The sequence below is a fragment of the Hypomesus transpacificus genome, chromosome 5 (genome assembly GCF_021917145.1).
Source record: "Hypomesus transpacificus isolate Combined female chromosome 5, fHypTra1, whole genome shotgun sequence".
Taxonomy (NCBI): domain Eukaryota; kingdom Metazoa; phylum Chordata; class Actinopteri; order Osmeriformes; family Osmeridae; genus Hypomesus; species Hypomesus transpacificus.
In genome coordinates this window covers 2,290,553-2,311,780 of record NC_061064.1, presented here as the reverse complement: position 1 = coordinate 2,311,780, position 21,228 = coordinate 2,290,553, and the positions used below count along the sequence as shown (strand labels likewise).

The following is a 21,228-nucleotide window of genomic DNA, read 5'->3' as shown; positions in this document are numbered from 1 at the left end:
AGGTCCAGCCAATCATTCCTAAGTACCGTTGTATTCCCGTGACAAGTGTGTCTTGAGCCTTTTCTTGAAGGTGGGGAGACAGTCAGTGTCTCTGATGGAAGTGGGGAATTGATTCCACCATTGAGGTGCCAGACAGGAGAAGAGCTTGTGTTGGGACCGGGCACTCTTGAGCGGTGGGACCACCAGACGGTTGTCAGAAGAGGACCGTAGGTGGCAGGTGGGGTTGTAAGGCTGGAGCATAGACTTGATGTAGTCGGGTGCAGTCCCGTTCACCGCTCGGAAGGTCAGTACCAGGGTCTTGAATCTGATACAGGCCATGATGGGAAGCCAGTGGAGGGAGATGAGGAGTGGGGTAACATGGGAGCGTCCGGGTAGATTGAAGACCAGGCGGGCTGCCATATTATGAATCCTCTGGAGAGGGCGGGTTGCGCATGCTGGAAGACCGGCGAGCAGCTAGTTGCAGTAGTTGAACTTTGAGAGGACCAGTGCTTGGACTAGCAGCTAGGTGGAATGCTCAGACAGGTATCTCCTGATCTTCCAGATGTTTTAAGGGTGAATCTACACGACCAGGAGACCGCAGCAATGTGGGCTGTGAGGGAGAGCTCTTCATCCCCGAGGTTCCTGTTAGAGGATGAAGGGGTCACTGTCGTAGATCCCAGGGTGATTGAGAGATCGTGGGGGGTATTTTGGTTTTGTCAGTTACAACAGTTATTTCTAAACGAGTCATTTGATTTGAGCTCTAAAAATTCCATCCCCAAAAAATCGAGCCTGTCAAATTCAAGCTGAGGAAATAAGATTCAGAAAAATTCAGATTGCAACATATAATGGCAATTTTTGACATAGTCACAATATCTATGTTTCTTTAAGCGGTAAAAAGTAAGTTCCTTTGTTATAGTCAGAAACTGAGGTTCTGTGATGTGGTTTACTCTGTGGAAGGGACACTCAGATTGTGTAAGGTATTTATGGTGTTGTTTTAAGATGCCTAACTAAGATCCAGAGGGTCTTAGTTGGGTCCGGGGGATGGGTGCAAGAGAAGGACAGTGTCCTGTTTCTTGTTTGAAGATGGTCACACAAAGGACAGTTGACCATTTGACTGGTCAACTCCCGTGGCTTTATTATCTACCGCCCTGGAGAGAAATGCCACATCACGGAACTGTGAGACAAGTGATATGGAGATGGTATTGTTTCAAACTGTCACTAAGTTGAGTGAACCAATCACAGAGTTTGCTACAATGATTGATTGACTTTATAGAATGCCATTTGATCTGAAGTGTATATAAGGTTGTGTTTTTTAAATGTTCTGGATCACTCTTACAAACGACCTGTGTGGATAGCACCTCCTTCGTTGAGACTGATCAGCAAAGTTTTGTTTAATCATATGTAGTTGTATAATCTAAATAAATTGTATTGAAACCATAGCCCTTGACCCAGATCTACACAGTGCCACTCGAATTCTTCCATAACAAACATCCGGTACACCAAGGATAGGAAAAGCAATCGCGCCTCAATGCAATATTTGTATGAAATGTATGTATTGAATTTTAAAAGGCATTGAATACTTAATATTGAAATTTAAATAACACAAAATCTTCATATGAATATATTTCAACGTAAAATACAATTCAGGTTGCTCAATCTAGCCAAAAAAAAGTAGATTTAAGAAAGTTACATCTTAAAAAATTTGAGCTTTCAATTCAAGATGAAAAATGTTGAGCTTAAAAAATACCAGCCAAAAAGATTAGAGCCAAAACAAAATTCTGATTGCAACATCCGGGATCGCAAGGATAGGTAGAGCAATCGAGCCTCAATGCAAGATTTAATCACATCGGACTCACTGAGGTCATGGTTGTTTTCCCTGGTAGCCATAATGCGTTTTATTTTCTCTATTGCTCGATTGCTCTACATATCCTTGGTATCCCGGATGTTGCAATCTGATTTATTTTACTCAAATTTCATAGACTCTTGAGAAAATTTGGCTCAAAATGTTTACGTTCCTAATTTTTCGGCTTGAATTTGATAGGCTTGAATTTTTTTGGCTCGAAATTGTTTAGCTCAAATATTTTGGGCTTGAATTTGAGCAACCTGAATTTCCAAGCCTTGAATTTTCGGATCAGAATTTTTTTTTACATTGAAATATATATACATATGTGAATTGGGTGTTGTTTAAATTTAAATATGAAGTATTCAATGCCGTTTAAAATTCAAAACATTGTGTCACTGATTTGCTTCCATACATCATGTTTAGAATTTATTTTCTATGTTCTTTTGGTCACAATGAACAACCTGAGATAATATGGAGATGTCTGCTCTTTTCTAGCTAAAGTTACAGCGAAAAAATTGCCTGATATAATATGTATCCCCTCTGTAACTTTTGCCAGAAAAGAGCAGATATCTCCATATTATCTCAGGCCCCAACAGAGCCTACACAGTGTAATGGTGTTTTATCTCAGGCCCCAACAGAGCCTACACGGTGTAATGGTGTTGTTGATCATGTGGCTGGAGCAGTCAAGTCTTGTCGAGTTTGCAGTACCCACTTGGCGAAAAGTAAGACTCATTTTGTTACCTACATAGATAACTACAACTTGCAATAAATGCAGACCATGGTGGCGATATTGCAGGAAAAACAGGTAGCTACAGCTGTGATTCTGGCCTGTTTGCTGTACACTGTTTCATGGTTTTAGTGAGCTGGTAAGTTAGCTTCCGGGAGATGGCTAGACTAGCTAGCTAAAACTGCAAATAATTGTGTTTAACTTCATGCAGCGCCACCTAATGACTTGCTGCAGAACTAACTGCACAGGTCAGGGGGGTAATTTTTCATACGTGGTCAGCTGTATTTTAGTCAGTTTCAGCCTGCTATGTAGGTAGCAGAATTACTTTAGCCTTACATTTAAACAAGAAGCCAAAAATGTATGTTATACTTTTTAATCCATGCAATCTTCAGCAATAATAATAATACAATAATTAAGATAAAGGAATGTCAGTTGTTTGTTTGGCCTTTAGCAAAGTGAACATGTAAGGACTTTACACCCCATGACAATTTTTGTCTTTGCTCAAATATTTTTACCTTATGGACATAGTTAAATAAACTGCCCTAGTTCAAGTTCAAGTCTTTTATTTTTCAGACGCACAGAACAACACAAAGTCAGACTGGGCACTGAAATTCCTAAAACAAGACATCGCAAAGCAACCTGATTATGTTTTCAAATAAAGGTGTGGAGGATTTGGGGGGTGTGGGTGACATTCAAGACATTACCTCCTCAAGACTCAAACCTACTTTTATAACAAGCATTTGCACTATGTTGCTCCATTCTTATTTATTTATATATATTTTACATTGTTTAGCTCTTAGAATTAGTCAGACTATTGTACTCTATTAGGTTTATCATATGCACCTTCCTGCCACAGTAAATTCAGTGTCTGTGTAAACTTACATGGTGAATAAACCATTCTCATTCTGATTTGCCTCATTAGTATGTTTTGCAATATGAAGATACTGGCTGTAAAGCATGTTAACTTATCATGTTCATATCCTCGCCTTTTTCATAATTTCATAATAGAACCTCTATAGTTCTCAAAATACTGGGGAGATTTTCCTGGAGGTGAAAATATATTTGCGAATCTCTTTGCATTGGACCCCATAGATGACTGGATTCAAGCTGCCAGGGATGACATGAAAGAGCAGAGCAGCAATCTTCCTGTAGTAGGAGTACTCAGGAAAGCGATGCAGTATAATGATGACAAAGCTACACCACAGCATGACAAGGTAGATAACCAGATGTGTGGCACATGTCCTGAAGGCCTTACTGTTCAGGGACTTGTTCTGATTGATCAGACAGACAGCTGTGATCTTGGTGTAGGTGACCAGCACACTGCCTATAGAGGAGGTGAACAGAACTACGGTGAAACTGAGGCCGTAGATGTTGTTGATGGAGACGTCCTCACAGGAGAGCTTGAACAGAGAGGCGTTGTCACAATAAGGGTTAGATATGAATGTCCTGCAGCGGTTCAAGCGAAGGGTCAAACCCAGCAGAATGGCAACCAGGAGGAAAGCTGCACCCCAGGCTAACACAGTCAGCTTGACCACCATCCTGGTGCTCATGATGGTGGTGTAGCGTAGGGGGTTACAGATGGCTACATACCTGTCAAAGGCCATGATCATCAGTATGGTGTGAGAGGTGGTGCCATAAATATGTGTTGCAAAGGCCTGGACCACACACTCAGCATAAGTGATGTAGTGCACTGATGAAGGTTCCCAAAAGTCAATCAGTAAGCGAGGGATTGTGATGGTGTTCCCGATGATGTCGTTTAGTGACAGGTTGCAGAAGAGAAAGTACATGGGCTGGTGCAGAGCTCTCTCTATGAAGATGAGCACCACAATGCCTATGTTGGAGGCCATGATGAAGATGTAGGAGGAGAGGAAGAAGAGAAACACAGGGTACATGGACTCCTGGGTGACCTGTAACCCTTCCAGGAGAAGCAGGTTGCTGTTGAAAGTGTAGTTCTCCATCTGTCATCCCTTACAGCTGAAAAAGATCAAGAGAAAGAAAATATATAATATTGCAGTGACCTTGCAAAGTTTTAACATAGAGTGGTCATAATAAAAGTCTTCTTATGCATCGGCAACTGTAACATTTATTGCTGAAATAACTTACCATTCCGATTCTGCAGATAGCCCAAAAATGTAAGAATTCAAGCCGTGATATTTGGTGAGTATATGATAATAAATTATATGATTTCTTAAATTCAACTAAAATAAAAACGTCCTTGAACATAGTAGCCTACTCATTGCAAGATAATCTCACCTCCAAATAGCGTAATATATTAAAATAGATGATTTAATTAAATTTGAGATCATGTTTCATGACAAAATAATAAACAAGAATACAAGGACATTTCAAGAGCCTCATTCTAGCTGTTGCTTCAGCATGAATTTTGAAACAGCATGAAACAGTTATATTTGCAGAAACTGTAAACTGTTGGTGCCAGTTTAAGGGCAACAAATCAAAGCTTTTGTGAAATTGCCCTGTCATCATGGTAGCTTCAGTTTGACCCTGTGGCGTAAGTGTAGTTCTCCATCTGTCATCCCTTACAGATGAGAAAGTTAAGGGAAAAACATGCGTGTAGCAGTGATCGAGCTAATTCAAAGTAAAAATATATTCAAATAAATAAGTCTGAGCCTATGGCAAGCCCACCTATTAAGAAATAATTTACAATCCTGTGCATGACATATTTTAAGTATTCTTAAACATTAGTTTACAGCAACATAAACATATTTTGATTAGGATACATTCTATCATCTTATAATATACAAACCACTGTCAGAGAGACGGTGGAGCTCCTGTCTGTGCTGGACGCCTCTTCAGATGCACATCCCAGTATGTCTGGAACAGAAACACCTTTTATTGAGTCAAATGCTGTCAGCTACTCGGAGACAAGTCAGGTTGCCTCGGTCACAGCCCTCTGAGGGGCCAATGATCACTATGTAACACACTAACCAGGTCGAAAGATATTACATTTTCCCACAGAGTATTACATTACATTTACGCTTTTAGCAGACGCTTTTATCCAAAGCGACTTCCAAAAGAGAGATTTACAAAAGTGCATAGGTCACTGATCATAACAACGAGATAGTCCCAAACATTGCGGGTAGCCAAAACATGAAGCATACATGGTGAAAACTAAATAAGTCCCAAAGGGAAGAACCATAATAGCAAGTAGTTGAACAAGTTACAATTAAACAATTTAACAACATGAAACTCAAAAAAGTGCAAGGGTATACCTGTGGAAAAAAGCAAGCAACAAAAATATATTAGACGGCAAGTACAATAGTTTTAGGTCAGTTACAACTAACCAACAAGAGTCTCTCAATAAGAGTCATCCTTGAGGAGACATCAGGAGGAGACATCAGGTCCAGCCAATCATTCCTAAGTACCGTTGTATTCCCGTGACAAGTGTGTCTTGAGCCTTTTCTTGAAGGTGGGGAGACAGTCAGTGTCTCTGATGGAAGTGGGGAATTGATTCCACCATTGAGGTGCCAGACAGGAGAAGAGCTTGTGTTGGGACCGGGCACTCTTGAGCGGTGGGACCACCAGACGGTTGTCAGAAGAGGACCGTAGGTGGCAGGTGGGGTTGTAAGGCTGGAGCATAGACTTGATGTAGTCGGGTGCAGTCCCGTTCACCGCTCGGAAGGTCAGTACCAGGGTCTTGAATCTGATACAGGCCATGATGGGAAGCCAGTGGAGGGAGATGAGGAGTGGGGTAACATGGGAGCGTCCGGGTAGATTGAAGACCAGGCGGGCTGCCATATTATGAATCCTCTGGAGAGGGCGGGTTGCGCATGCTGGAAGACCGGCGAGCAGCTAGTTGCAGTAGTTGAACTTTGAGAGGACCAGTGCTTGGACTAGCAGCTAGGTGGAATGCTCAGACAGGTATCTCCTGATCTTCCAGATGTTTTAAGGGTGAATCTACACGACCAGGAGACCGCAGCAATGTGGGCTGTGAGGGAGAGCTCTTCATCCCCGAGGTTCCTGTTAGAGGATGAAGGGGTCACTGTCGTAGATCCCAGGGTGATTGAGAGATCGTGGGGGGTATTTTGGTTTTGTCAGTTACAACAGTTATTTCTAAACGAGTCATTTGATTTGAGCTCTAAAAATTCCATCCCCAAAAAATCGAGCCTGTCAAATTCAAGCTGAGGAAATAAGATTCAGAAAAATTCAGATTGCAACATATAATGGCAATTTTTGACATAGTCACAATATCTATGTTTCTTTAAGCGGTAAAAAGTAAGTTCCTTTGTTATAGTCAGAAACTGAGGTTCTGTGATGTGGTTTACTCTGTGGAAGGGACACTCAGATTGTGTAAGGTATTTATGGTGTTGTTTTAAGATGCCTAACTAAGATCCAGAGGGTCTTAGTTGGGTCCGGGGGATGGGTGCAAGAGAAGGACAGTGTCCTGTTTCTTGTTTGAAGATGGTCACACAAAGGACAGTTGACCATTTGACTGGTCAACTCCCGTGGCTTTATTATCTACCGCCCTGGAGAGAAATGCCACATCACGGAACTGTGAGACAAGTGATATGGAGATGGTATTGTTTCAAACTGTCACTAAGTTGAGTGAACCAATCACAGAGTTTGCTACAATGATTGATTGACTTTATAGAATGCCATTTGATCTGAAGTGTATATAAGGTTGTGTTTTTTAAATGTTCTGGATCACTCTTACAAACGACCTGTGTGGATAGCACCTCCTTCGTTGAGACTGATCAGCAAAGTTTTGTTTAATCATATGTAGTTGTATAATCTAAATAAATTGTATTGAAACCATAGCCCTTGACCCAGATCTACACAGTGCCACTCGAATTCTTCCATAACAAACATCCGGTACACCAAGGATAGGAAAAGCAATCGCGCCTCAATGCAATATTTGTATGAAATGTATGTATTGAATTTTAAAAGGCATTGAATACTTAATATTGAAATTTAAATAACACAAAATCTTCATATGAATATATTTCAACGTAAAATACAATTCAGGTTGCTCAATCTAGCCAAAAAAAAGTAGATTTAAGAAAGTTACATCTTAAAAAATTTGAGCTTTCAATTCAAGATGAAAAATGTTGAGCTTAAAAAATACCAGCCAAAAAGATTAGAGCCAAAACAAAATTCTGATTGCAACATCCGGGATCGCAAGGATAGGTAGAGCAATCGAGCCTCAATGCAAGATTTAATCACATCGGACTCACTGAGGTCATGGTTGTTTTCCCTGGTAGCCATAATGCGTTTTATTTTCTCTATTGCTCGATTGCTCTACATATCCTTGGTATCCCGGATGTTGCAATCTGATTTATTTTACTCAAATTTCATAGACTCTTGAGAAAATTTGGCTCAAAATGTTTACGTTCCTAATTTTTCGGCTTGAATTTGATAGGCTTGAATTTTTTTGGCTCGAAATTGTTTAGCTCAAATATTTTGGGCTTGAATTTGAGCAACCTGAATTTCCAAGCCTTGAATTTTCGGATCAGAATTTTTTTTTACATTGAAATATATATACATATGTGAATTGGGTGTTGTTTAAATTTAAATATGAAGTATTCAATGCCGTTTAAAATTCAAAACATTGTGTCACTGATTTGCTTCCATACATCATGTTTAGAATTTATTTTCTATGTTCTTTTGGTCACAATGAACAACCTGAGATAATATGGAGATGTCTGCTCTTTTCTAGCTAAAGTTACAGCGAAAAAATTGCCTGATATAATATGTATCCCCTCTGTAACTTTTGCCAGAAAAGAGCAGATATCTCCATATTATCTCAGGCCCCAACAGAGCCTACACAGTGTAATGGTGTTTTATCTCAGGCCCCAACAGAGCCTACACGGTGTAATGGTGTTGTTGATCATGTGGCTGGAGCAGTCAAGTCTTGTCGAGTTTGCAGTACCCACTTGGCGAAAAGTAAGACTCATTTTGTTACCTACATAGATAACTACAACTTGCAATAAATGCAGACCATGGTGGCGATATTGCAGGAAAAACAGGTAGCTACAGCTGTGATTCTGGCCTGTTTGCTGTACACTGTTTCATGGTTTTAGTGAGCTGGTAAGTTAGCTTCCGGGAGATGGCTAGACTAGCTAGCTAAAACTGCAAATAATTGTGTTTAACTTCATGCAGCGCCACCTAATGACTTGCTGCAGAACTAACTGCACAGGTCAGGGGGGTAATTTTTCATACGTGGTCAGCTGTATTTTAGTCAGTTTCAGCCTGCTATGTAGGTAGCAGAATTACTTTAGCCTTACATTTAAACAAGAAGCCAAAAATGTATGTTATACTTTTTAATCCATGCAATCTTCAGCAATAATAATAATACAATAATTAAGATAAAGGAATGTCAGTTGTTTGTTTGGCCTTTAGCAAAGTGAACATGTAAGGACTTTACACCCCATGACAATTTTTGTCTTTGCTCAAATATTTTTACCTTATGGACATAGTTAAATAAACTGCCCTAGTTCAAGTTCAAGTCTTTTATTTTTCAGACGCACAGAACAACACAAAGTCAGACTGGGCACTGAAATTCCTAAAACAAGACATCGCAAAGCAACCTGATTATGTTTTCAAATAAAGGTGTGGAGGATTTGGGGGGTGTGGGTGACATTCAAGACATTACCTCCTCAAGACTCAAACCTACTTTTATAACAAGCATTTGCACTATGTTGCTCCATTCTTATTTATTTATATATATTTTACATTGTTTAGCTCTTAGAATTAGTCAGACTATTGTACTCTATTAGGTTTATCATATGCACCTTCCTGCCACAGTAAATTCAGTGTCTGTGTAAACTTACATGGTGAATAAACCATTCTCATTCTGATTTGCCTCATTAGTATGTTTTGCAATATGAAGATACTGGCTGTAAAGCATGTTAACTTATCATGTTCATATCCTCGCCTTTTTCATAATTTCATAATAGAACCTCTATAGTTCTCAAAATACTGGGGAGATTTTCCTGGAGGTGAAAATATATTTGCGAATCTCTTTGCATTGGACCCCATAGATGACTGGATTCAAGCTGCCAGGGATGACATGAAAGAGCAGAGCAGCAATCTTCCTGTAGTAGGAGTACTCAGGAAAGCGATGCAGTATAATGATGACAAAGCTACACCACAGCATGACAAGGTAGATAACCAGATGTGTGGCACATGTCCTGAAGGCCTTACTGTTCAGGGACTTGTTCTGATTGATCAGACAGACAGCTGTGATCTTGGTGTAGGTGACCAGCACACTGCCTATAGAGGAGGTGAACAGAACTACGGTGAAACTGAGGCCGTAGATGTTGTTGATGGAGACGTCCTCACAGGAGAGCTTGAACAGAGAGGCGTTGTCACAATAAGGGTTAGATATGAATGTCCTGCAGCGGTTCAAGCGAAGGGTCAAACCCAGCAGAATGGCAACCAGGAGGAAAGCTGCACCCCAGGCTGACACAGTCAGCTTGACCACCATCCTGGTGCTCATGATGGTGGTGTAGCGTAGGGGGTTACAGATGGCCACATACCTGTCAAAGGCCATGATCATCAGTATGGTGTGAGAGGTGGTGCCATAAATATGTGTTGCAAAGGCCTGGACCACACACTCAGCATAAGTGATGTAGTGCCCTGATGAAGGTGCCCAAAAGTCAATCAGTAAGCGAGGGATTGTGATGGAGTTCCCGATGATGTCGTTTAGTGACAGGTTGCAGAAGAGAAAGTACATGGGCTGGTGCAGAGCTCTCTCTATGAAGATGAGCACCACAATGCCTATGTTGGAGGCCATGATGAAGATGTAGGAGGAGAGGAAGAAGAGAAACACAGGGTACATGGACTCCTGGGTGACCTGTAACCCTTCCAGGAGAAGCAGGTTGCTGTTGTAAGTGTAGTTCTCCATCTGTCATCCCTTACAGCTGAAAAAGATCAAGAGAAAGAAAATATATAATATTGCAGTGACCTTGCAAAGTTTTAACATAGAGTGGTCATAATAAAAGTCTTCTTATGCATCGGCAACTGTAACATTTATTGCTGAAATAACTTACCATTCCAATTCTGCATATAGCCCAAAAATGTAAGAATTCAAGCTGTGATATTTGGTGAGTATATGATAATAAATTATATGATTTCTTAAATTCAACTAAAATAAAAACGTCCTTGAACATAGAAGCCTACTCATTGCAAGATAATCTCACCTCCAAATAGCATAATATATTAACATAATTCATTTCATTAATTTTGAGATCATGTTTCATGACAAAATAATAAACAAGAATACAAGGACATTTCAAGAGCCTCATTCTAGCTGTTGCTTCAGCATGAATTTTAAAACAATTATATTTGCAGAAACTGTAAACTGTTGGTACCAGTTTAAGGGCAACAAATCAAAGCTTCTGTGAAATTGCCCTGTCATCATGGTAGCTTCAGTCTGACCCTATGGCGTAAGTGTAGTTCTCCAGCTGTCATCCCTTACAGATGAGAAAGTTAAGGGAAAAACATGCATGTAGCAGTGATCGAGCTAATTCAAAATCAAAATATATTCAAATAATTAAAATGGCCTTCATTCTGCACAAGAACATTTTACATTCATTGCTGAGATAACTTACCGTTCTAAAGTTGTAGATGACCAGACATTTTTAGAACTCAAGCAATAAGCAACAATATTTGGTAAGGATGTGGTACTAATGAATGATTTAATGATGAGTTATATTACTTCAAATGACTGAAGTAATATAACAATATCCCTAACAATGTTACTCTTGTATGTCAAAATAAAAACTACTGTCATTCGACGCTGCTCCTAAAACCGTTCATGTTGCTTGCTTGTGGTCTCTCCCTTGAAATAACCGAGGCAAAAGTGATAAATCCATCTCAATGGGTTTGTTTTGTACGGTACAGTGATGTATTGTCATTGTCAATGGACATGTTGTTGGCACAGCAACAGAGTGATGTAACTAGAATTGTGTTTACTATATGAATTTAGTTCTTCATAGGTACAGAACTGTACTCATTTAATGAAAGAGGTTGGGTCTCCTAAGAATTAAGTGAAAATGTATGGCATTTTTTGTAATAGTATTCTATTTCAACCATGTTTTAAAATTACAAATCCTAAGAGTGTATAGAATATACCTAGACCTGAGTGAAGGAAACTGTGTGGTTTAGTTGTGTAGCATTTCACTGCAGATCAAGAGGTTGCAAGTTAAAATCTCTCACCTTTGAATGTCTCTTTGGATTAAATGCTGCTAATTGAATATATCATAATATTGTACATATCTGTGTAGTTTTCGGTTGTGCGTATAGATAACCAGGGTTTTACCCCTTGATATACTCTTTACGGGAAATACTGTATTTTTAAGGGGAAATTTATGGGACAAACGAGAGCATATGTTCTATACACCATTTATTCCTAATGTGATTTGATGACAAACACAATGTGTTCTTTGCTATACAAACATTTGCATTGGGAGTTAATAAGTAAAACGTTTCAGGCAGTTTGCATGTAGCTATGCCTCAAAAGGATTTATGGGGCCTACAGCACATTACTATTTTGACATTGACTATTACTGTTGTTGTTTACAAAGCATTTAGAGAATTATAATAGGCACTACATAGGCTACATTAATACACAGATACTTGACTATCAGGCCATTCAACTAGTCGACATTAGGTAGCCTATTTTGTGATCAACTGGACATCCTGTATTTTGTGGGTTGAGCAAAGCTTTGTGAACTGCCTAAGGATGCTCGTGCGCAGCTCTTTGGTGACCAGGCCGTAGATGATGGGGTTAATGGTAGGGGGAACAATGATAAATAATATGCCGCAGAACTTCTTGATGTTTTGCGATATGGAGTCGAAACGTTGGCTGAGGATGATGATGGCGGCAGCGAGCTCGTAGATCACGTAGGTGATGATCACCAGGTGAGTTGCGCAGGTCTGCAAGGCCTTGCTGTAGCTGCCTCGGTCTGCTGAACTCTTGACGCATGCGTGCAGAATTTTAACGTAGCAGAAGGCGATGATCAGGAACGTTCCGGTACTCACGGTCCATGTCATGCAGAGACCTGGATCAAAGCCACAGTCAAAAGATTTTTCTAAAGGCCAACAACTTAAACCACAATTGCATGGAAAAAGCATCTATTAGGATATTTGATAAATGCTAAATAAAAACATATATTATTATAAATTAAATAGGCCTAATGAATGTTTGTTTTCTAATACGGGTGGGACAGATTTCTTGTTACCGTTTTCAGGTGTTTATTGTAGAATGAAACCTAAGGCTCTGGTTTGAGGACATTTACCGTAGATGTTGTTGGCAGGGGTAGGAGCGCAAGACAGCGCAAGGATAGAGCGGTTGCTGCTGTACACGTGCTTGATGACGGTGCCGCACAGCGGGACCCCCACGTTCAGGGAGAACAGGACACCGATGCAGAGGAAAGCCACGGCCCAGGCCAGACTGCAGGAGAACAGCAGCTTGCTGTGGGTCATGAGAGCGTGGTACCTCAGTGGATGACACACAGCCAGATACCTGCAGAGGATGAGACCACGGAATAGCATCATCATTACTCAAAGAGCGACAGTCTACCATCCTGGTGTTCTGCATTAGTGTGTTAGTTTAGTCTTGTAAACTTATAAACTAAGACTTTTGCACAGTACTGTTTACCATAAGGGATAATTGCTGTATCATTAAACTCATTTTCCCCACATGAAATGCCTGTGAATGTCTTGTACCTGTCATAGGCCATGACAGACAAAACAGTCTGTGCTGAGACCCCATAAAAGTGCACCGTGAACGCCTGGGCGATGGCCGAGTTATAGGAGATGCTGTTGTTCCCCGTCAAGAAGTGGACCATGAGATGGATCAGAACGGCCGTGGCTCCCATCATGTCACAGCTGGCCAGGTTACACACCATCATATACATGGGCCTGTGGAGAACTCTGTCGACGATGATCACACCCACCACCACCCCGTTGGCCAGAACCACCACGGTGTAGTTGAGGAGGGCCAGGAAGAAGAGCAGCAAGCCCTGACCTGGGGGGATCTCAAAGCCCTCCAGCTCAAACACGATGGGGTCCTTCAGAGGTACGTAGGACACATTCTCCATGGTGAGCAGCACAGTCCTGTAAAACACACAGTGGAGGAACACTCTCCTCAGAGCTCTCATGCCTCAGAGAGACACACACCTTCCCTGCCACCAAGTGACTCCCCACTAAGAAAGAAACCTCTCCAGGTCCAACATCATTTCACTATTCACACCTGACTTTAAAGAAGTGTAACGATGCATTAAAGATTACATGAAAAAAGTACAATGCATTCTCTAAAAACAATCACATCGATAGAGAACTGACTCCAACAAGATGAAGACGTGTTCCTTTCAGGTCCTCGACTGAGTCTAGCCGTGAGCCTTGAGGCGGGGTGAGGAATGAAGCTGCTCTGATCTCAGAGCAGACTTAAAATCCTGGCTGATGGAGAGCGTGTGTATATACAGTACCTGGCATTCTGGTCCAGACGTCCTTCAACATCGCCTCTCCAACACTCATGACATCCTGTTGCTTCCACCCACACAGGATACTGTCCTCCTGGGATTACTCTGATAAAAGCAGTAGTTCAACTAGAAGTGCTGAACTTCAGAAGGATCAACCTCTGAACCCTGTCTGGACAATTATGTCTGTTGTTTTCAGATAAATGTGTGATTTCTGGTACGTTGCCATTGGTAACAAGTAAAGGTACAGAAACGTTGGAATTCTTGATAGTTTCCGAGCTCAAATATCAGTAATCTAACCTTTCCCCCCCAATCCAATTCAAGATACAATCCTACAATTTCTAAAATATGAAGATAAATATACTGTAGAAAAATTTAAAATACTGAATTCACCTTACTACTGAAAATAGCCTGAACTAAGACTGACAACTAAGAATGACCCTAGCCTATCTGTATATAAGTATGTTGTCCTGTATATGTTGTTGAAATTTAGACCTCAGTCCAGACTCTGTCTTGTAATGGTCAACACTGTCTTTGGCGATACCGATAGACGATAGACATTATGTGCTATTTACTGTGGATCATGTACTGAGTGTGTGTGTGTGTGTGTGTGTGTGTGTGTGTGTGTGTGTGTGTGTGTGTGTGTGTAGTGTAGTGTAGTGTTGTCCCCATGGCCTTAAAGGCTTTGTCCCCTTACCAATGACCAGTAATTGAATTAGGTTCATGGGATGTTAGGATATCAAGGGATAGCTGTCGAGGGATGAGCAAGGGGAACACTGAAGTCCATATTATGGCCTGTTGCTCTCTCTCTGTCTCTCTCTGTCTCTCTCTCTCTCTCTGTCTCTCTCTGTCTTTCTCAGTCTCTCTCTGTCTCTCTCTGTCTCTCTCTGTCTCTCTCTGTCTCTCTCTCTCTCTCTCTCTGTCTCTCTCTGTCTTTCTCTGTCTCTCTCTGTCTCTCTCTCTCTCTCTCTGTCTCTCTCTGTCTCTCTCTGTCTCTCTCTGTCTCTCTCTGTCTCTCTCTCTCCATCTCCCTCTCTCTATTCAGTCCAGAAGTGTTCCGGGACAAGAAGAGGTCGTTGTGTTCACTGATTGACCCTGGACCGTCCAACAGGTGGCGCCATTCCAACGCAACACGTCAGCCGCAATTTGAGCTAAACCAATGCTCACATACCACATGGCCCAGTGGCTATGCCACAATGCAAACATCTAACATAATGAATAACCCCCATGCTACACCAAATGATCTGAGCCTACGAGATATGAGAGCTGGTGTACGGTCCATCACTGGGCCAAGCCGGGGTTGTGTATCTTACATGTCAACATGGAGCTTCTTAGTCGTTTGGGAAAGTCCAAAACCCTGGAGATCTCATTAGAGCCCCTAATTAGTGTTATCACGCAAGACTGAGAAATATTCATTGTGTATTTCGCGATTCCTGGTGGATTAATTACCCTCAAACTGTTAATAAGTGTTTGGTTAAAGTGGGGCGTCCCAGCGGACCTTGTCGATAACAAGTGTGTGTCCCTGCCGATAATATGTGCTGTACAGGTTCAGTTTATTAGGACTCATTACATGTGGTGGCTTCCCAGGGGCCTGTATCATCCTAATAGGCGGTTGAGGGGACTAGGGAAGTGATGCAACAGGTGTTCGGGGGCATCACAGAATCCCTAGAGTTCTGTGACGAAGAGAGACAAACAGTTACATTGTTTTCGGACAAAGATTTACAAGTTAACACAGAGATTAGATGCCCCCTGTCCAAAACGGGATATTTTGTGTGGATGATGATTCATAGGAAGTTCAGAACCGATAACAACAACCGTGCATGAGTCTAAACGAGGAACTCCTTGTTGTAACAGCAACCCCAAATACAGATATAACTTGTTTTCTTTGTTGAATTGTCTTGTTAGAATGTTTCTGAGGATGATTCTTCTGAATCCCAAGGCAGGAATGTTTGTCTCCTGCCAAAGTGAATCTCTAGCAAAGGACTGTTAGTCTCTTGGTTGATATGGCAACATCCCTTTCCAGCTCTTATGAAACAGTTTCCTCTGTTCCTGCTTGGTGAAGACAAGGACAGTTTGTTCAGCCATGACAATGGGACAACATTTCTTGTGGTATCAAAAGATCATACGGCCTACCCCAGTTTGGAGAGGACGCAAAGCAGGAAGGAGAAGGAAGTGATGTCATTAGAGTGTTGTAAGAGGAGGGTAGGTTCAGTAACAGGAGTTTAGAGGCAAGGATGGTTCAGAAGGGAAGTTGTGTTTGACAGAGGAGGGAAATAAACGCTCCAGATTTGTGCAACAGATTAATATGTTGTTTTAATTGTCATGCTGTTTCACCTTCAACCTCTTTGTGCCCCTGCAGACTTGGGGAAGAAACCCCTTTCCCTTCCCCGGTCTGTTAGCAAGGTCCTGTGGCATCTTACTGACTGCAAGCCTGCGAAGGTCCCACCTGTGAAGAACTGTGAATAAACGGCTGCTGCCATCGACAGCGAAGACTCGGCCGTTCCTGTAGAACACAATGCAGATGAGTTTAACACCGCTGCACATGCACTCCCAGAAGTCTGACTGCAAGCCAACCCAAACGTTTTCACTGGCATGTTATTACAGTAAAAACTATGTATCAGTGACAAGATGGTCGTATTTCGCCTCTCCAACACATGATCTTCTTTTCTCAGAAAGCGTGATGAACAAAACCGAAAGAAACATGATTCCTTTCCATTTCGGGAAGCCTGACTAAAATGCTGGCCTAGATTTGCAGTCAGTGTTGTGATGTCAAGAGTAGTTGGACTGTCTCTGCTGATAAAGCAACAGCCCTCCCTGCTGGTCACTACCACCAGTTGTCAGAGGACAGAGATTTGACCCTTAGTTAGAAAGAACCGTCAGTAGTGACCCACATTACTACCCTAAAAAGGGTACACAACAGTACCAATTCGCCAAGCATGTATCACCATATTTGAGGTTCACTAAGGTGAAGTGACCAAGCCTGAGACCAAGCGCTGTGAGGACTGTGCTTCTCTAACCCCTCCATGTGAGGAGGGACCCCACTCCCCCACTCCCCCACCCCAGTACACCAGCCCCCGCTAGGCAGGCTCCACCCTCCCTCTCCCGCCTTCCCTGTGACACAACTGGTTCTACAGCCTGGGCCTGCCCCCTCTCCTGGAGCGTGAACCTGCAGCCAACTCAGATCTCGCAGAACGCGGCTGACTAACAGGAGGAGTGGAAGAGGGAGCCTGGATAGGAACCAGCCTGGACAACAACCACTGCTGTAGGCCCTCCTGAACCCACCAAGTGAGTACAGCCACTCTATACGCACATTCAGCTCCACTGTACACATGATTCTGATCCACTACACGCACATTCAGCTCCACTGTACAGATGATTCTGATTCAACTCCCAGTGTTCCTTCTATACTATACAATCACCCTGTGAATGAGTAACCCGTGCAGCTCATTTACAGAGCCTTCAGATTGCCCTTGCACTCAGATAAGGCTTGCAGAGAGACTGCCAGAGGATGTTTGCCTTACACTGCCCTTTTACAGCCACCATGCTTACAGCCTAAAGTGTTCCTTACTCTGTTTACATTCCAGCGCTGAAAGATCACTGATCCGATCTCCTCCTGTTGTTATCTCTGCTGGCGGAACATCCTGCCCTAAAACGTGCCTCCTACACACTCCCCTCGTGGAGAATGTATATGTCAGCGTATACATGAGCAGGATCGATCGTGTATCTACGATGTCCACAGATGATAGATCATATGCATGTAGAATCTGTGGTCTCAAGCTTGTCTCTCTCTGCGTGCTTCAGAGCTTCTGGTTACAGCTTGTTCTCCTCCAGCTTTCGCTGGCTGGATGACTCAGGAGATGATCACAGTTACTTTCAGGATGTTACACAACAAAGTTTCCCACACAAGGAGAGCTCCCTGCCCCACACGCTGCCGAGGAATCTGGCGCAGAGATGCTGAGTCTGCCTAAGAGTTCAGGAATGCCCAGGCTGATTTAAACACAGATTTTACACGCTCACAATGGACACACACAAACGCATGTGTGAAAACGTGCTGACAATGCGCAAGGACCCCAAGCTGTCTGTCTTACTCAGCAGATTGTGAAAAAAATGCTTTTCTTTAGTGTGCAAGCTTGTTCAGTTTTGTAAGACCAGCTCCTGCAGAGAGAAAATTGATCTCCAGGAACTTAAACCTCTGTCATAACTGTGTTGATGCATGGGTTTTCATACCAAAGCTGATACCATAATCAAACATCACTGCAAAATGCTCGCCCCAAGATTCCTTCCAGTCTTGTCTTGTTTGAGGGGTTTCTTTGGTTAGAAGTGCTAATCTGGAGCTTTCTGTGAAGCCCCTTTGTCACAACATTTGTCAACAGGGCTGCACAAACAAAGTTGGATCTGATTTGTTTTCCTTTGGTCTGCAATACCACACAGCAGGAAGTGAGCCTCAAATCTAACAGGCAACCCTGGGGTTTTTAAACATGCGATGCTGCTAATCCTGCTTTTACTGACACAATGATTGTGGATCTGGAGTGATTGCAATTGTATTGGAGTCCAGAGTAGAGGAACAATAAAATGTACCCTTACAGGAGACTCTGGTTTGCGTTTCAGATTTTCTACTTCCTGTCCCATCCGAGGTTCTGATTGGTTGACTGCTACACAGCATGGTGGCCCAGCACCCCCAGGACTCCAGGCGCAGGGGCCTGTTCAACAGCATCAAGGTGTGCCACTGCACCCTCCCACAGGAGTCACGACCCCATGACACCCTCAGGCAGGCCTGCTGGAGTCACGACCCCCTGGAGTCACGACCCCATGACACCCTCAGACAGGCCTGCAGGAGTCACGACCCCATGACACCTTCAGGCAGGCCTGCTGGAGTCACGACCCCATGACACCCTCAGGCAGGCCTGCTGGAGTCACGACCCCATGACACCCTCAGGCAGGCCTGCTGGAGACACAACCCCATGACACCCTCAGGCAGGCCTGCTGGAGTCACGACCCCATGACACCCTCAGGCAGGCCTGCTGGAGTCACGACCCCATGACACCCTCAGGCAGGACAAAGTAATAACTTCCCGGGTAAGTTAACTCCCCAGCTGACACCCAGCGTTGTAACAACATTGCCAGTAGGTTGCTGCAACATTGTGAATCAGCTGGTGGGTTAATTTACCTGATTATGTTGCATAACCTGCTTTCTGGAATACCCCCCAGGTCAGTTAGGACACAGCTTGCACATGAGATCAGGCAAAACTTCCATCAGATGGATCACATTCAAGGATCTTCATATCCACACTATGTTACTGGTCAAACCCAGATCGTCAGGAAGTCCTAAGATCACATGACAGGAAGTCCTGCTAGCTTTTGCTTGCGCCATGACACTGTACACTGCAGAAGAGCTGGAACAGCTTCTGTTCCCTGATGACAGCTTTTCCTCTGCGTTCCCATCAGGGTTTGTCTTCCTTCGGTACATCCTTGTATTGTTCCCAGAGTTACACACACTGAAGACAGAGTTCAGGAAGGCCTCAGTCTAGATTTCAGGATTTGTTAGAAATTAAACTCTCTGTACCCCCCCCCCCCCCCCCTCTCTCTCTCTCTCTCTCTCTCTCTCTCTCTCTCTCTCTCTCTCTGTACCCCCCTCCCCCACCAGTTCTTTGTGCTGTGTCATGGTTTGCTCCAGCTAGCCCAGCTCCTGGTGTCTGGCTATCTGAAGAGCTCCATCTCCACCATTGAGAGACGCTATGGCTTCTCCAGCCAGAAGTCTGGCGTCCTGGCCGCCTTCAACGAGGTGAGGACGCCATAACCTGTGTGTTTGTGAATGCATGTTTGTGTGTGGGTTCCTAGATAGAACCTTTCTTCATCCCCTTGATGTAATTGCCCAATGTGATGTTGATGAGTGTGTGTGTGTGTGTGTGTGTGTGTACCTGGTGGACGGCAGGTGGGGAACACAGTGTTGATCGTGTTCGTGAGTTTCTTCGGCAGCAGGGTACATCGGCCTCGCTTCATCGGGGGCGGGGCTCTGGTGGCCAGCATGGCCGCACTGATCATGGCCATGCCTCACTTCCTCAGCGGACACTACGAGTACACAGATGGCGTTAGCAGTAAGTAACGCACACACACATACACACCTTGAAATATACGAAATAATATTTAACGGCCACATCCTCAGTTCTTAAAAAAAGCTTTCCCACCCACATTGAAAAACAAACCTAGATCCCTGATACACACACACACGAAAAGGCAAAACAACACACACGGTACCCACGCATCCGGCCCTGATTCCTTGTTCCCACGTCCAACAGCTAATAAGGACAACAGCTCAGGACTCTGCCAACTGAGCCACGTGCTCTCCACGTCAGAGTCCAACCAGACCTGCCTGCAGCAGGAGAGTGCTGGTCAGCGGGGCGTGTTCCCCATCCTGTTGCTAGGACAACTGCTCCTCGGGATAGGGACCGTGCCTATACAACCCTTCGGGATCTCCTACATCGACGATTACGCCAGCAAGAGGAACTCCCCTCTATATCTGGGTCAGGACAATCCACAAAGCACGAGGAACGTGTTGTTTGTGTTTGTGGATGTGGTGTTTGTGGATGTGGTTGCGGTTGTGGATGTGGTGTTTGTGGATGTGGTTGCGGTTGTGGATGTGGTGTTTGTGGATGTGGATGTGTTGTTTGTGGATGTGTTGTTTGTGGTTGTGGATGTGTTGTTTGTGGATGTGGATGTGTTTGTGGTGGTTGTGGATGTGTTGTTTGTGGATGTGTTGATTGTGGATGTGTTTGTGATGATCTTCTATAATCCAAATGACAGGTCAAAGGAAAAACAGCCTTCTATTTCTGCCTCTGCAATGTAATGACAGACGATCGATATCAAAACTATTGGAGGGTCTTCGTTTTGTTAAGATGAAAGCGTTTGAATGAGTCTGATGCTTTTGTTCACTGCAGGCATTCTATTAGCGGCGACATCGATCGGTCCAGCCTTCGGGTTTATGATGGGGTCGTTTGTGTTGCGGTTTTATGTTGACTTTGACAAGCTGCCAAATGGTGAGTAGAAAGCTCAGCTTCCCACACACAGAGCATCTGGAAACACTCATCTGGATCTGATGTGAGGGAGGGAGAGAGGAGGAAAGAGAGAAGGAGAGAGGGGGGAGAGAGATAGACGGAGAGAGAGAGAGAGAGAGAGAGAGAGAGAGAGAGAGAGAGAGAGAGAGAGAGAGAGAGAGAGGAAACAGAGAGAGAAAAAGAGAGA

General features: G+C 43.2%; 4 protein-coding genes across 5 annotated transcripts; 1 reads left to right on the top strand and 3 right to left on the bottom strand.

Moving 5' to 3' along the window:
- Positions 1-3,571: 3,571 nt before the first annotated feature.
- On the bottom strand, positions 3,572-4,507 carry LOC124468008 (olfactory receptor 52N4-like). Its single transcript, XM_047020559.1, has one exon. The coding sequence runs from the start codon at positions 4,505-4,507 to the stop codon at positions 3,572-3,574; it is 936 nt and encodes a 311-aa protein (XP_046876515.1).
- Positions 4,508-9,477: 4,970 nt separating this feature from the next.
- LOC124468010 (olfactory receptor 52N4-like) lies at positions 9,478-10,413 on the bottom strand. The gene has a single exon (XM_047020564.1). It carries the CDS (start codon positions 10,411-10,413, stop codon positions 9,478-9,480), a length of 936 nt encoding a protein of 311 aa, XP_046876520.1.
- Positions 10,414-11,946: 1,533 nt separating this feature from the next.
- On the bottom strand, positions 11,947-14,841 carry LOC124468051 (olfactory receptor 2A12-like). Of its 2 annotated transcripts, XM_047020614.1 has the most exons (4): positions 14,000-14,841; positions 13,239-13,628; positions 12,809-13,035; positions 11,947-12,571 (listed from the first exon to the last, which is right to left on the bottom strand). In XM_047020614.1, the coding sequence occupies exons 2-4, from the start codon at positions 13,610-13,612 to the stop codon at positions 12,186-12,188; spliced, it is 987 nt and encodes a 328-aa protein (XP_046876570.1). In that variant the 5' UTR covers positions 13,613-13,628; positions 14,000-14,841; the 3' UTR covers positions 11,947-12,185. The 2 variants fall into 2 exon arrangements, with proteins under 2 accessions (XP_046876570.1, XP_046876569.1); XM_047020613.1 differs by having other exon boundaries at positions 13,239-14,841.
- Positions 14,842-17,142: 2,301 nt separating this feature from the next.
- Positions 17,143-21,148, top strand: LOC124468286 (solute carrier organic anion transporter family member 2B1-like). Its single transcript, XM_047020945.1, has 6 exons — positions 17,143-17,275; positions 18,599-18,708; positions 19,634-19,771; positions 19,922-20,084; positions 20,286-20,510; positions 20,925-21,148. The coding sequence occupies exons 2-6, from the start codon at positions 18,652-18,654 to the stop codon at positions 21,029-21,031; spliced, it is 690 nt and encodes a 229-aa protein (XP_046876901.1). The 5' UTR covers positions 17,143-17,275; positions 18,599-18,651; the 3' UTR covers positions 21,032-21,148.
- Positions 21,149-21,228: the final 80 nt, after the last annotated feature.